Source organism: Tetrao urogallus (genome assembly GCF_951394365.1).
Source record: "Tetrao urogallus genome assembly, chromosome: 27".
In the NCBI taxonomy this organism is placed as follows: Eukaryota; Metazoa; Chordata; class Aves; order Galliformes; family Phasianidae; genus Tetrao; species Tetrao urogallus.
In genome coordinates this window covers 1,333,425-1,348,718 of record NC_136840.1, presented here as the reverse complement: position 1 = coordinate 1,348,718, position 15,294 = coordinate 1,333,425, and the positions used below count along the sequence as shown (strand labels likewise).

The following is a 15,294-nucleotide window of genomic DNA, read 5'->3' as shown; positions in this document are numbered from 1 at the left end:
CATGCTGTGGCCGAGGTGGGTGAGTCACCGCAGGGCAGGGTTGGGTTTCGGGGTGTGGGGAGGAAATGATGCTGAGCTGCCCCCCTCCCCCCCCCCACCTCCCCAAATTCATCCCATTGGGGCAAAAGCGCTGCTTGGGGGGTGGTTCCTTGCTGCTGGGGTGCTCTGGGATGAAGTGCAGCAGCTTTGGGTGCTCGAGGGGCCCCTGCTGGTGATGGGGGGGGGGGCTACTTATAGGGACTTACTGCTTCTCAGGGGGGCTCAAGGGGTCTCTGCTTATTGGAGGAGGGGAGGAACGTCCTTCCTTGTGGCCTCGGGCGCTGTTTTTTTTTGGGGGGGGGTCTCAAGGAGGTTCCTGCACCTGTGCTTGGGGGTCCCAGCTCGGGAAGGCTCATAGCTTTTTAAGGGAGATCTGCCCGTAGGGAAGAGCGCCGGGAGGCTCCAGCTCCTTACGGGGTCTCCAGCCCTGCGGGGGTCCCTAAACCTGGCGGGGGTCGGGGGGTCCCCGCCCGCTCCCCGTCAGCCCCACGTTGACACCCGGCGCCGGAGCCACGCCCCCTCGTCCGCTCCTCGCCCTCCCATTGGCTGCAGGAGGCAGGAAGTGAGTCAGCCCCGTGGGCGGAGCCTTCCGGCTCACCCAATCACAGCGAATCCACCCAGAGGGCCCGTCTGATCGTCGACGGCGGGCGGGGGCGGGGCTTTCCTCGGGGCCGAACCAATCGCGGAAGGGCGTGTCTGCCAACTGTCCAATCGCGAAAACCGACGGGGGGGCGGCACCCAATGAGAGGCGACGGTGGGCGGGGCTGACGGAGCGGCCGGGCGAGGCGCTCACCCCGGAGCGGCCCGGCCCGGCCCCGCAGCGCGGCGATGGCGGCGGTCGGTGACGACGGGTCCGGAGTCGGGTCCAGCATCGGGCTGCTCCTGGAGGCGGCCGAATACCTGGAGCGGCGGGAACGAGGTACCGGCATCCCGCTGTGCCCCTTTTGGGACCTCCCGGTTCCTCCCGGCGCTGCCCGTTCCCGTTGTGTCCCTACAGAAGCCGAACACGGCTACGCCTCGCTGCTGCCCGGAGCTGGACGAGCCCGCAGGGAGAGCCCGAGGCGCCGCGGGAAGGGCCGGAGGAACGGCGGGGGCGGCAGGTACCGGGAGGGAGGAGGGAGGACCCATAGGATCCCATAGGTACCCTTAGGAACCCACAGGAACCTCATAGGGACTCATAGGAACCCGTAGGGACCCATAGGGACCCATAGGGATGCATCGGGATCCATAGGTACCCATAGGACCCCATAGGAACCTCATAGGGACCCATAGGAATCTCATAGGGACCCATAGGAACCCCATAGGGACCCATAGGAACCCCATAGAAACTCATATGGTTTCATCAGGACCCAAAGGTACCCGTAGGAACCTGTAGGAACCCATAGGAACTCCATAGGGACCCATAGGAACCCCATAGGAACTCATAGGGATGCATCAGGACTTATAGAAACCCATAGGGACACATAGGAACCCACAGGGACTCATAAGAACTCATAGGGACCCACAGGGACCCGTAGGAACCCATAGGGACCCTGCTGTCAGCTGGGAGTCAGCAGTTGTCATGGGGCACTGGGCTCATCTGGGGATGTGGAGGGCTCTGCTTGCATCCAGAGATTGGGATCTGTTGGGGCTTGTTGGAATCCCACTGCTATGGGGGGCTGGGAGGGCTGGGGGCTTTTGGGGGACCTGTGGGAGCTCTGGGGACAGTGCAGTCAGCTGGGGGTCAGCAGCTGTCATAGGGTGCCAGGTGGGGTGGGGGATGTGGAGGGCTCTGTTGTCACTGGGGTCTGTTGCAGGGGGTCTGGCTGCACTGGGGGCACCGGGGATGCTGCTGGAACCTGGTGGTCAGGGCCTAACAGAAGGCTCCAGGCTGATTTGAGGGTGTGGGGGGATCTGCTTGCACCCAGAGACCATGATTTGTTGGGATCCTGCGGTCATAGTGGGGCTGGGGGGACTGGGGAACATAGGGGGGACCTTTAGGGGCTCTGGGGACACCGCTGTCAGCTGGTGGTCAGCAGCTGTCATGGGGCACCAGGCTGATCTGGGGATGTGGAGGACACTGCCTGCATCCAGAGATTGGGATCTGTTGGGGCTTATTGGAATCCCACTGCCATGGGGGGGGGGCTGGGAGGGCTGGGGGGGGACTTTGGGGTCACCGCTGTCAGCTGGGGGTCAGGAGCTGTCATGGGGTGCCAGGTGGGGTGGGGGATGTGGAGGGTCCTGCTGTCACCAAGGTCTATTGGGATCCCTATTGCTGGGGGTCTGGCAGCACTGGGGGCACTGGAGATGCTGGTAGCACCCGTCAATTCAACAGAAGGCTCCAGGCTGATCTGGGCGCATGGGGGGACACCCAGAGATCGGGGTCAGGGTCTGTTGGTGTCCCTGTCCTGGGGGTCTGGCAGCTCTGGGGATGATTGGCACCTGTCCCTGATCCTGGAGACGCTGCTGTCATTGGATGCTCAGAGTCTATTGGGATTCCAAGTCACAGAGCACACAGTGGGGTTTGGGGCTGTGGTGGGGACCCTTGGGGACACGGGAGGTGCTGCTGTCACCTTGTGATCGCAGGTGGGGCGGGGGGGGGGACTGGAGGAGACACAGCTGGCTTTGAGGGATCGTGGTTTGCTGGGCTGCCCCATTGTGGGGTGTCTGGTAGAACTGTGGGCCGTGGGGCACCCATGAGGGCACTGCTGTCACCATCAGCACCCCACAGAGCTGCGTGGTGGCTCTGCACCCCCTGCCACCCCTCCACACCCCGGGCAGGGGGTGGGCACCCTGGGGACATCCTCTGTTGGGGACTGAAGGTGCCATCAGATGACGCGGCAGAGCAGGATGCCGATTTGGGGCTTTGTTTTGGGGATGTTCCCTTGGCGTGGTGCACGGCGCCCGGGTTCCGTTTGAGGGCTCTCAAAGTGGCGGATGAGATTAAGATCCTTTGTTTGGGGAGGAGCGCTCTTGCCCTGAAATGTCACTCGTGGCAAATCGCTGCCACTCCTCCCAGCTCCTTCCTGCTGTTTGCTCAGGGAGGAGCAGCTCTGCCATCTCAGGGGCATGGCACTGCGTCCTGCTCCGGCGCGGGGGACGGGTGACCTTCGCCAGCTGTGACAGCAGGATGTCCCCATCCTGACCGCAGTCAGTGAGCGCTCCGAGGTCCCTTTCTGGGAAGACGTGGGGCTTCATTCCTCACTAAGCGTTGCTCACAATGGCAGCAGCAGGACTTGTGCTTCGGAGCTGCTCACGTACCTCGGAGACGCAGCGGAGCTGTGCGTGGGGTTGGCGTTAGGATGAGGAGAGCTTCCCCTTCCTGCGCGGTGCTGCTGAGCGGTGGTTGGGCCCCTTTGCTTCCTCCTCTCCCTTACAACCACTCATCCAGGGAGTGTGTGTGTGTGTTGGGTGCCACTGCTGTGCTGTTGGCGTTGCTTTGTGCTCTCCTGTGCTGCTGCTTCCCTTTCCAGCAGCGAGCCCCTTCCCATCCAGACCACCTCAGTTGGGTTTCTAGTCCCTGGCGCTGCCATCTCGCTGGGTACCTCTCCCTGCCTGCCTCTCTGCCACCACATTTGTCATCCTGGGTGCAGTGACCCCTCTGCAGGGACCCCTGCTGTCCGCCACCCTCCTGGAGACAAGCATTTCACAAAGTGCTCTTTCTATTTCAGGTCAACGCACAATGAGATGGAAAAGAACAGGTGAGAATGGGCTGGGATGCACGTGGAATCTCTTTTCCGTTGCGCATCAGGGCTGCCCCACACCTATTCCAGGAGCCGTGCTGCGCCCCCGGCGCTGCTTTGTGTGTGTGTGCTGCAGCTCTGTATGCTCAGCCCACCCAGGGCAGGCAGCTGGAATTGTCCTGTGGCTGTTTCACGCTCCAGGGGCAGGTTTAAATCGCACGTCTCCCCCCGGTGAGCTGCTGGGGTGCATCCGAGTGGTTCCTCATTCCCCTGTGTGGGCACTGAGCTGGGTGTGAGCAGCTGTCCCTCTCTGGGGACACCACCTTTGTGGTAGCTTCTCATCCCCAGTGCGTGCAGCTGGGCTGGCTGCTCACCTCCCACGTGTGGACGGATCTCTTGCTGGTCGGCGCAGCCCCAGCTGATGGAAAACAACGTCTGTGAGGGCTCAGCTTTGGTTGGGTTTGACCCCAGCAGCACGAGCGCGTGTTTTGTTGGCGCTGTCACGCAGGAGGCACTCAGTGCAGGCAAATGCCTGTTTATTTGCGTGCGGAACGAGATAGGCAGGTCGTTGCAACATCCCCATCTGCCTCGAGTGTGTCAGTGGGGTACGGCACAGGCGGTGTTGCAATGGGGAACAGAACCGGAATATTGGGGCTGGGGAGCTGAGCACGGGGCGTCCTGCGCTGCCATCCGTGCAGGTGGGAGCGTGGAGCGCTGCCAGTTGTTGGATTCTGACCCAACAGAAGCTCGAGGGGCGCGCTGGGTTTGCAGCCCCGTGCTGGATGTAGCAGGAGCAGTTTTATTTTGCTGTCCCTCCACGGATGCTGAGAGCTCCGATGGTTTTCTTCCAGGCGTGCCCACCTGCGGCTGTGTCTGGAGAAGCTGAAGGTGCTGGTGCCGCTCGGCCCCGAATCCAGCAAGCACACGACGCTGAGTTTACTCATGAAAGCCAAATTGCACATCAAGGTGAGTCTGGTGGCGCCAAAAGTCCCTGGAGAGCAGAGGGCTTGGAGAAAGCTGCTCGTGCAGAGCATCCCCAAAGCCCTCAGCATTGCTCCCGCTTGATGGGCACCGTGTGGCCTCCTGGTGCGTCGGCTGCTTTACGGTTTGCTCTTTACACTGTGACTCTCACCGGGCACGTTTGGTTTTATGAAGCAGCAGAGAACCATGGGCAGCACGGCGGGACACCAGTGCCTTATCAAAGCCTGGAAATAGAAAAAAGAAATAGAAAAAAGCACTGCACAGGAACTGTTCAGAGGAGGGAGCGTTGTTGGCGTGCCAGCAGTCTGCCATGGCGTTGCATCAGCAGCAGTCTGGCTCTAAATAGGACTGGGAGACTTGGGCAGCCCAATCTGGTGGGTGGCGGGCAGCCCATGGCATGGGTTGGGGTTAAAGGGGCTTGGAAGTCCCTTCCAAACAGCTGTGGTGTGAGGCCATGACTCTGATCTTTAAGGTCCCTTCCAGCCCAACCATTCTAGAGTTCCGTGGTTCTGTGACCTTTGAGGTCCCTTCCAACCCAGCCATTCTATGGTTCCATGGTTCTGTGACCTTTAAGGACCCTTACAACCCAACCCTGGTGTGATTCCATGATTCAAGAACACTTCCAACTGGAACCATTTTATAATTTTATAATTTTATGGTTCTGTGACCTTTAAGAACCCTTCCAACCCAAGCATTCTATAATTCTGTGACCTTTAGGAATCCCTCAAACCCAACCATGCTGTGATTCCATGATTCTCTGATCTTTAAGATCCCTTCCACCCCAACCATGCTGTGATTCCACAATTCTCTGATCTTTAAGGTCCCTTCCACCCCAACCATGCCGTGATTCCACAATTCTCTGATCTTTAAGGTCCCTTCCACCCCAACCATGCCGTGATTCCACGATTCTCTCATCTTTAAGGTCCCTTCCACCCCAACCATGCCGTGATTCCATGATTCTGTGACCTTTGAAGTCTCTTCCAACCCGTTTCTCCCCCTCTGCAGAAGCTCGAGGACTACGACAGGAAAGCCCTCCACCAGATCGAGCAGCTGCAGCGCGAGCAGCGGCACCTGAAGAGGCAGCTGGAGAAGTTGGGCAGTGAGAGGATCCGCACCGACAGCGTCGGCTCGGCCGTGTCCTCGGAGCGCTCCGACTCAGACAGAGGTGAGACCTGCACGCCTGTGCGCAGTGTTTGGAGGCCCCGCTGAGCTCCTGGTGATGCTGTTTGCTTTCTGCTTGCAGAAGAGATCGACGTGGACGTGGAGAGCACCGACTCCCTGCCCGCAGACCTCGACTGGAGCAGCAGCAGCCCCAGCGACTCGGATGAGCGCGGCAGCCTGCAGAGCGTGTGCAGCGACGAGGGCTACGCCAGCTCGGGCGTGCGGAGGGCCAAGGTGCAGAGTGCTCACAAGCTGTGCCCCGCTCTCTAAGGATCAGACCCCGCAGCTCTTCCACCCGCCACTCTTTCCTGGTTGGTAGCGAACCAGACCGTCCCGCCGTTCCCTTGTGCCGCTGACACGAAGTCTGCTTTGCCCCAGTCCCACGCAGGGCTGTGGGTGCTGAGCTTCTCCCTGGCAGCCCATCGTGCCCACTCGCTTCTCGCCCCGTCGGGAAGCTCATCTCAGCGAAACCAAACATTCCAGCCCCATTTTGGTGCGCCCAGGAATATCGCAGCGGTAACAGCAGTGCTGGGTGAGCTCAGCTTTCCTTTGCCTTGCTGTTACCGCTCGCTATTCCGGATCTTTGTAGTGTTTGCCCACTAACAATCAGCACCAGGGCCCAAATATGCATTGTGAGGATGAGACCCAGCCTTGTTGGTAGCTTGGAGCAGGGAGAAAGCAGAGGGAGGTCTGCAACGGAGCGTCAGTCGGTGGCCTTCCCTCCGCCGACTCTAAAAATTCAGGGTAGCAATGGACCCCTCCTGCAAAGCAAAAGGCTCTGCTCCTCCCGGCAGCCTCGGGATGGACATCTCCAGCTCTGGAAGTTCCTGGAATGCCTCAAAACCAAATGGTGCTGTCCTCGCGCTGTGCCCTCCCGCGTTACGGCCGCGTGTCTTAGGACGGCCTTGGCGCTTCTTGTCTCTGGGACAATTTTTTTTCTACCTCGGAGAGATGAACAAAGATTATCTCCATCCCTTTAGCACAAAAACAAACAAACGAGATGCCTCATTGTTTTTTAGAAGCGCTGCTTGGTCCCATCGCCTCCATCGCGCGCGATTTAGCAATAAGTGGCGGCGCTCCGAGCGGCGCCGCTGTGTGAAGCACTTGCCCGGCCCTCGGGTTGCGTTTGGGAGCTCTCCATGCTGAGGATTTGGGTTTCCACCAGAGAAAGCCACAACCAGACGCCAAAAGAAACGGCCAACCCTTTACCCCTGGTCCCAAGGCTGTGGTTTCCAGCCGTGTCGACGCGTAGAAGCCAAGAAGCCGAGTCGATCCTGTGCACGCAGAGCATGGGGTCTGCAAACAGTATTTCTTCATTTCCTTCGACGTGAACGGAGTTACGACTTCATGCTTTAGGAGATGCTCTGGGATCGTTGTAAGCAGAGCCCTCTGATGGAGATGCTGAGGTTTCTTTGAGGGGTTTTCCTGCTCCATCGCTCGTGCTCGACGTTGGTGATGGGGATGGAACATCCGTGTGGGGCTCAGAAGCCATTCTGACTCTTCAAGAAGACTTTGGAGGTATTTAATGCTAGGTTGAATGGTTGGGCAACCTTATCTACGGTGTGATTGAGCATGGGCAGCCCTGGGTTGGGATTTAATGGTCCTTGAGGTCCCTTTGAACCCAAGCCGTGCTGTGATTCTAAGAAAACTCATGGAAACCCAGCTGAAGAAAACAAAAAACACAGAAACCCACCCCAAGAAAGCAAAAATCCATGGAAACCACCTCAGGAAGACAAACACCCATGGAAACCCATCCCAAGGAGACAAAAAGTGAAGGAAACCACCCCCAAAGACAAAAACCCATGGAAGCCCACAGGAGCCCGCCCCAAGAAGGACAAAAACCCATGGGCAAAGCTGAATATCTGCACGTGGAGCTGCGCTGCTCTGACCCGCAGTGGCTCGAGCCTCTCCAGCCCCTTTCCTGTGAGCACTGCCAAAATCCCGATTCCAACCCCGCCGCTCCACTGCACTCCAAGGGGAAACAGGAGGAAATGTGCGCTTCGTTCTTCGCTTCGTTCTACCCAGTGTTAAGGTTTAGACTCTCACTGTTGTTTTTTTTTCGTGTCGTGCCTTTTTGGGTTGACCGCGTTCTTTTGGTGAAACGCCGCGCGTTGGTTTCGGTTGTGGTTTTTTTGTTGGCATTTTGGTTTTTTCCCCCTTTTCGTCCCAATTTGAAGCAGTACTCCGCTGACCTTTGCACTGTTTGGACGTGCTCCTCTCCAACGCACCAGCATCGAAAAAAAAATAAAACCAAACCACAAAACCCAACAAACTCAAACCTTCGGCAAACGATGCTGTCGGATGGGCACACGAAGGTCGAACCTAAAACCACGGGCTTTTCCCCCAAAACTCCAGGTGAGAGCTTGGGGCAGCGTCCTGGGGCCGCCAGCCTTTCCTCGAATTCACGGATCCACCAGCATTACGCAGAGATAAGCTGCAGCAATGAGATTTTTTTTGGTAGATTGTTGGAAAAAAGGGGGGAAGCGAGGAGCACCCCCTGCGTTTACACAGACGTGCGAATCCGAACTGCGCTGCTTGGGGATGGAGAAGCCCCCAGCCCTGGGCGCCGGACCCCATCCCACCCCCAGGCCTCAATCTGGGGCAGAACAAAGCCAGCAGCAGAGGCTTCTCCATCCCCACCTCAGGAGCCTTTCCCACCTCAGTGGCTTTTGATGCATTTTCATTGCCCTTCCCGTTTGTTTTATTCCTTTTCCCCCTTTTTCCTTCCCATTTTCCCCCAAGACTCCTCGGCTTTTTAGCATCACTTTTGAGTTGTGGCATCTTCTGAGCGATAGATACGGAGTGAAAGGGGAGCAGCAGATGGGAGGATGCAAGATTTCCTTTCCAGGCGTTCAATTCCCGTTGTACATAGCACGTCACTACGAATCCTGTGTCAAGACCATAAAATGGTGCTTCTTTTTGTTTTGTTTTTTTTTTTCTTACAAGTTTTAGCACACGCGTTTGGTTTTTTTTTTTTAGAGAGTACGTGTTTTAGACAGAGCTGGCCGTGTGTGTGTCTACTTCTGTATTGTTGGATTGTTAGAAAATAAATTATTTCAGTACGAATGGCCGTGTGCTGCTGTCGGGAGGAGGGCTGGGATGTGGCGGGGCGCTGCTGCTGGGGGTGCAGTGCTTGCAGCCCCTGCCTGCAGGAATTGGGGTCCTGGGCTGCTCTCTCCCCCCCCCAAGTCCAGGTGCATCAACCTGAGGGAGGGAACGAGGCCGGCCATGCCCTCCTCCATCCGTGGGGAAGATGCAGCTGGGTTCTGCTGCAGGATGCCAGCAAGGAGAGGCTGAAGTTCAGGTAAATGCTGGCAGTTGTCCCCCGGAGGCGGCAGGACCCCCAGCCCTGCTCTCTGCTCCCCCCAGGTCCTTGCTCTGTGCTGTTTTCCCCCTCCCCTAGCTCTGGGCTGAAGCTGGGGCTTCCCTGGCTGCGAGTGTGCACTGCAGCAGGGGTGCAGCCCCCTTGCCCTTCCCAGCTTGCTTTCCTGGGTGCAGAGAGGAGCAGCGTGCACCTGGTGAGCAGCACTTTTTATTTTTTCCAGGTGCGGCAGCAGCTTTGTGCTTGGTTTCTTTCTCTCTTTCTGGCTGACGTGGCCGTGCTGGCAGTTCTGGAGTGCAGCCCTGGAGCTCAGGGGAAGGTGATGGTGGTGAGTGGAGCGAGTTCCAAGGTGGGCTCCAGTGCTGGTGGCTGTTGGGTGGAGAAGGAGGTGGGGGGCTGACGGCCACCCTGGTGCCCGTACTCAAACTTGATGCGCAGCTCTCCGATGTGGGAGTGAGGTAGGATGTTGGGGATCCACTCAATGATGAACGGCGTGGGCTCCTTCTGGGTGGGAGAGGTGTTTCCTACAGGGGAGGGGGGGAGAAGAGGGTGAGTGGGGGGCCCTGGGCTTTACCTCGGTGGTGGTGGGGGTGTTCTTGGGGCTGTTGGTGCAGGGGTTGTGTTTTTGGGGCATGTAGGTGTGCGTAACGGGCACCTGGAGTTGTGAAGGTGAACCTGGGGACTGGGAAAACATCCTTCTGCGGCTGCTTTTTCTGGGAGGGGGGTGGAGATGGTGACAGAAGTCGTCTCAGAGATGGTGGGGGGGTGGGTTCCATCCGTGCCTGTGTAGTTGAGTGGTGAAGGGGGAGGGCCACCTACTGGGGGGCACTACTCTGGGTGCAGGTCTGGGGCAGAGCCCCCTATGGGAACAGCTCCCCCTGCGTGAGGGCGTGAGGGGGAGACCCCCAGCTATGGTAGGACCCCTTGGTGTGGGGCTGTGAAGGGAAGAACCCCTCCTGGAGAGGGTGTCTGTCTGCTGGGTGGGGTCTGGAAGCATTCCTTTAGTGCTTGGGGGGCTCCGTGGTGTTGGTGCTGCTTGGTGGAGCCCCACTCCCCAGGCAGGGAGGTGCACATCCAGCCCGTATCTTCCTCCAACATTTGTGCAGACATCTCAAGGGCTGCCCTGGCAGCGCAGGGGGAGGAATCAACCCCCAGATGGGCTGAGAGGAGAATTCCCTCCCTCGCTTACCCACTTTGAGGAAGGTCTTGAGCTCCAGCGGGCGGATGGCCGGCTGCTTCTCCAGGCGCCCGTACGCCTCAGCGATGCTCTCCACCTCCACCTTGGGGCACCTGAAGAGCTCATAGGTGCCGTCCCGGTTCTGGATGAAGCTTCGTGTGATTTCCAGCGGCAGCTGCTGGGAAGCAGCGGGGTGAAGGGCTCGGTAACGGTAGGCAGAGCAGGGTGGGGTTGTGATTCCCCCTTACCTCGGGCGTATCGAAGATCTGCTTGACCTGCAGGATGTTGGTGATGTGCCACGTGTATTTGGAGAAGGTCCCCAGGGGAAGGGCGTCTTTGCGGACAAACGCTGTGGGGAAGGAAAGCGCAGTTAAAGGTGGGGGGAAGGAGCGAGGCTGGTGATGCAACTTGCTTTTCCTCACTTCTTTTTCCTTCTGGGCTGCAGGGAGGGCGCTTTGCCTTGGCTGGGAGGCGAGCCTTCAGTCTGCTGCTTTGCGCTGTGCTCTGGACTCTCCTCCTGCTCTCAGTTAAGAGCACAATGAGGAGGTAAAGCTGGCTTGGCACTCGGGCGGCTGCTCAGAGTCTGCGGGCTCTTTATGCTCAGCTGGGGGCCCAGTGGTGCTCCTGAAGTCGGAACTTCAGGTAATTGTGCTGAGAGCTCTGCGTGGCTGCTCAAGCATTGTCTTACATCAGTGTGAAGTGTAAAGCAGCGGAGAGAAACACTTCAGATCAAGTGCTCTGCAGTCCGTGTGGCTCAAAAGCAGCAGCAGAACTGAGCAGAAGCTGCAGGGAAGGCGCTGTTTGCTCTGAGTCTCCGCTGCCTTCATTCTTCCAGCTCTAACGCCAGTCAAACTGTTACACAGCTGCTGCCACTGGCCGAGTGCTGAGCCTGCAGCCAGGCTGCACTGAGGCTGGAGCTGTTACAGCCCCCCTGGGAGCACAGGCTGTGGCTCCTGCTTAGCGGAGCCTTCTGCCCCTAAGACTGCTAGAAACAAGGGGGGTGTCAGCTTCCTGCTGGCTTTTCCTTGCCTCAGGTGGGATGCAGAGTGCTTGCAATGTTTCCTACCTGTAGTGGAGTTGGGCAACCTCTTCTTTGTACTCCCACTGGATATCCTCTGCTGCAGTGCATCAAAGAAAGCCTGTGGGATGTGGAACACCAGCGGCTCGGGCTTGCCTGCATGGTCACAGAGAGGGCAGGGCTCAGGGCAAGAGAGGCACTGCTGCTTGCAGGCAAATAAAAGGTTGGAAAGAAGTGCGTGTTCAGGTGGAGACCAGCATCTGGCTGGAACAGCAGTGCTGGTGTTCCACTGCCAGTGATGTGTTTTACATTTACTTTCTTGTGTTGTGGGCTCGGCCCAGCTGTGGGCAATGCTGGGCACAGCCTGGTGCCGTCAGGTTCATTCCCTCCACCTCCGGGCATCACCTCCCCAGGCTGAGCAGCCCTGGCTCTCTCTGCCAGCTGCTGCCATCCCTTCTCCCCCCTCGGGGGGCTCTGTTTTGTCTGGAGGAGCACCGCAGGGCAGCAGAAATGGGTTTCTTTCGGTGGGGGAGCAGCTCACTGGAGGCCAAGGGCATCACTGAACTCCTGTGCCTGACACCTCAGAGACATCTGCCAGAGAGCAGAGCGTGTCCTCACTGACAAAATGACGTTGCTCTGACAGGGTTTGGAAAGAGACCCCGAAATGTGTTTGTCCTCTTCAGGAGGGCCCAGCTGGATCCGTGCGCAGGCCAGGCGTGCGCAGCTTGCGGCAGCTGGGAGCCTTATGCAGCACAGCCCCACGGTGAGGATTTTCACAGCTCTGCTGTGCTCCGTGGCTGAGCTGCGTGCCACAGGGGATGCAGAAACAGCCATCAGCCATAGCTGTGCAGAGCTCTGCCCTGAGGGCACGTGGCGGACAGCACATCTCCAGACTGGTGAGGGAGCATTTCTCAGATGCCACCTGAGGCACCTCACCTCCTTCACCTCACTTCACCTCTTCTGCCTGGCTCTGGGCGGGTTCTTGGAGAATAAATAACCTCTAAGGGAGTTTCTCCCTTCCCTCAGCAATAAACACCGGGCTTTTGTGAAGCTAACGCCGCGACTGGGGAACAAAGCAAAGCCAACGGGTAAAAACAACATTCGCTCTGAGCTGAGCAAAGCAGGTGCCTCCCTTTGGGCGAAGTTATTTCACGGTCAGGAGCTGGAAGGAGGCTCCCACCACGCTCCCAAAGCCCAGCTTACCCTCAAACTGGTAATGCATGGTCTGATGGATGCGCTCAGTGACGCTGGCCAGCCAGTCTTGGAAGGACAGGGTAACTTGTGACTCATCCAAAAGTTGGTTACAACCTGTGAGGCGAAGGAGAGAGACGTCAGCTCCAGCCGTCTGGATTTGGGTTTTTCACCCAAAGGATTTTGCAGTGCCATACTGACCCTTCTGTCCAGCACATGCTCAGAGATAACAGTTAGGACACACATGCCAAGGAGAATCCCTTGAGGAGGATGCTGCCATGGCAGTTTGCGTCTCCTTTCCCTGCAGCACAGAGCCAGGTGGGCAGCCAGAGCCCCAAAGTTCTTTCTCGACAAGTATTCATCCCTAAAAAACCCAACTTTGCCCCATTTCCATCTGGGATGGATAGCTCTGGACACCAGCACCAAAAAACACCGAGCGTGGAGCCGAGCCCTACCTTGCCTTTTCAGCGAGGCAGCAACCGTGGGCTTCTTCAGGCTGCTTCTCCTTAGGCCGGCCGTGTCCTGAGCCAGGAGAGGCCCTGGGGAAAGGAGGGCAGGTTGGGGCACACGCTGTGCTGATGCCTCAGCGCCCATCCCTGCCCAGCGCGGCACTCACCGGCCGTTAACTCCTTTTTCCTCTTCTTGGCCTTGGCAGCCTCGCCAGCCTGCAGGGTGGACTCGGGGCCGCACAGCAGCGGAGGGACGGCGATCCCCTTCACACCTAAGGAGGGACATTAAAAGCACCTCTGCCTCACCTTGCCAAGCACCGCCCTGCTGGGGGGACTCGCATCCAGCCCACGCTCCACAACCGACCCTGAATGGGGCTGGCAGGACTGGTCCATGCAGAGGCGCCGGGGAAGAAAAACAGGAGCCTCGAGCCAAATATTTGGGGTTTGGCTTGTTTTCAGCTTCACCTGACAGGCAGGGAGCGCTCCCCAAAGCAGCGAGCAGCAAACGTGCCGAGTGCTGCACGTGGAGTTCCCACATCCTGAGCTGCTGCCTGCAAAAACCGCACAGAAAACCAGAACCAAAACCAGGGGTAAAGCCCAGAGGGGAAAAGCGAGGCTGCAGAGACAGGCAGCTCTCCTGGGGGTGGAAAGGATCATTGCTAGGGGATCATGGGCACTAACTGTGTTCTGCTCCCTGCTCAGGTCCAGCTGGGCACCGTGTGTTGTCCCCAGGGGGATTGAAGGGAACAGTGCTGCACCCTAAGCACTACTGAGCCTAGCAGAACTGAGATGGGGAGCGGTTTTAATTAGCTCGGGTTAATTCACCTAGAGCAGTCTGTGTTAGGGAGCATTCCAAATGCTTTCAGGTGCCTCATAGGACCAGCTGGGTGCAGCCTTCGGGCCGCAGAGCTCACAAACCCGGTGACTTCTGCCCCATGTGGATTTCACAACACCTTCAGCTTCGCTGCTCTTGCCCAAAAGGAAGAAGACACCCAGTTCCCATCCCACAAGAGGAAGCTCCACTTGCTACAAGCGTCGATTGCAGCAAAGCAAAGGGGAGCCGTCCCCCAGGGGAGCCCCCTGCTCTGCTCTCACGCCTGCATCTCACAGCCTGCGAGTGCTTCCTGGTGGGAGGGGGAATGAAATGAAGCCCCAGCTGACAAAGCGCCCATGGGGAGCCGGTGTGAGGGCTGCCCTCAGGCCAGCACTGACTGCAGTGTGAGCAGGAGCAATAGGGTGGCCTGCTCCCCTTGGCTCCCCGTTTATTTCCCTCTCAAAATCCCCGAATCAGCCTCAGATACCGCTTGAGTCGTGGGTGAGGAAGTCGGCAAACTCCTGGGCCAGGCTCTCGTCGCTGGCAAAGGCACAGATGCAGGCGAAGAAGTGAATGCACCTCTGTGCTGCTGCCTCCTCCTTGGCCGAGGCGGCCTTGCCAGGCTTCAGGGTCTGGCAGGAGCAGAAGAACCTGTGCTCCGCCAGCGTCTTCGTGCTCATCTTCTGGGCGAAGGAGGCGTGCAGGTAGCCCAGGCTGTGCTTTTGGCTGGCCTTACACTTCACCACCAGGACGCTTTTGGTGATCCTCTGCACCAGTGGCCCCGTGGGCTCCGTGGCCAGCTGCCAAATAGTCTGTTTCGTTTCGGGAGAGGCCTGCATGGAGTTGAGCACCGAGCTTTTCAGGGTCAGCGGGGTGGCCTCGGTCTGACAGTTCAAGGCCAGTTTGACGTGCTGGCATTGATTCTCTACCACACCCTGCGTGGCCGCCTTCAGGCAAGCCGGGACGTAGCAGCGGCCGGAGCTGAGCTGCGTGATGATGGTCCCATCCACCGTCTGGATGGCCGTTTCTGAAACACCCAGCTCTACAAAGCAGCGATAATCCGGGCCTCGGTCCCGCTGACGCACCGAGTAGAGCTGCAGGTCGGAGCCGGTGATGATCTTAACAGCATCGACCCCAGGCTGTTTGCGTGAGCCGTAGCGGAAGACGGTGCCGCAGTTCTTGTTCTTGCAGCTCAGCCCACGGGTGCCATTATAAGTGCCGCAGCGGGGACATTTCCTGATGCCTCTCAGCGTGGCCTTGCCCAGGTCGGAAAGGAAGGAGGGCACTTTGGTTCTCACCGATGTGGGCTCCATCTTCCTGGAAAGGCAGAGATGGGGGAGAAGTATCAGGATGGGGGAAGCACAGCTCGGTTGTGGTGACACCTACAGGTCCCCCGTGCAGCAGGTTTGGAGGCCTCGCAGCTCCTGAGCTGAGAGGAACAGAAGGGGGAAGGTGACTGATTGCCACAACTGCAGCAAGT

The 15,294-nt window shown here is 58.5% G+C and overlaps 2 protein-coding genes across 2 annotated transcripts; one reads left to right on the top strand and one right to left on the bottom strand.

The window, feature by feature from the left end:
* Positions 1–867: 867 nt before the first annotated feature.
* Positions 868–6,113, top strand: MXD1 (MAX dimerization protein 1; the record flags this gene model as incomplete). The annotated part of the gene is made up of 6 exons (XM_079547543.1): positions 868–958; positions 1,037–1,139; positions 3,690–3,719; positions 4,553–4,667; positions 5,688–5,847; positions 5,926–6,113. 6 exons carry the CDS (start codon positions 868–870, stop codon positions 6,111–6,113), a joined length of 687 nt encoding a protein of 228 aa, XP_079403669.1.
* A 3,361-nt stretch (positions 6,114–9,474) lies between these two features.
* On the bottom strand, positions 9,475–15,127 carry LOC306955996 (uncharacterized protein C2orf42; the record flags this gene model as incomplete). Its single annotated transcript, XM_079547381.1, has 8 exons — positions 9,475–9,689; positions 10,355–10,517; positions 10,591–10,691; positions 11,409–11,516; positions 12,564–12,668; positions 13,007–13,090; positions 13,168–13,272; positions 14,302–15,127. 8 exons carry the CDS (start codon positions 15,125–15,127, stop codon positions 9,475–9,477), a joined length of 1,707 nt encoding a protein of 568 aa, XP_079403507.1.
* Positions 15,128–15,294: the final 167 nt, after the last annotated feature.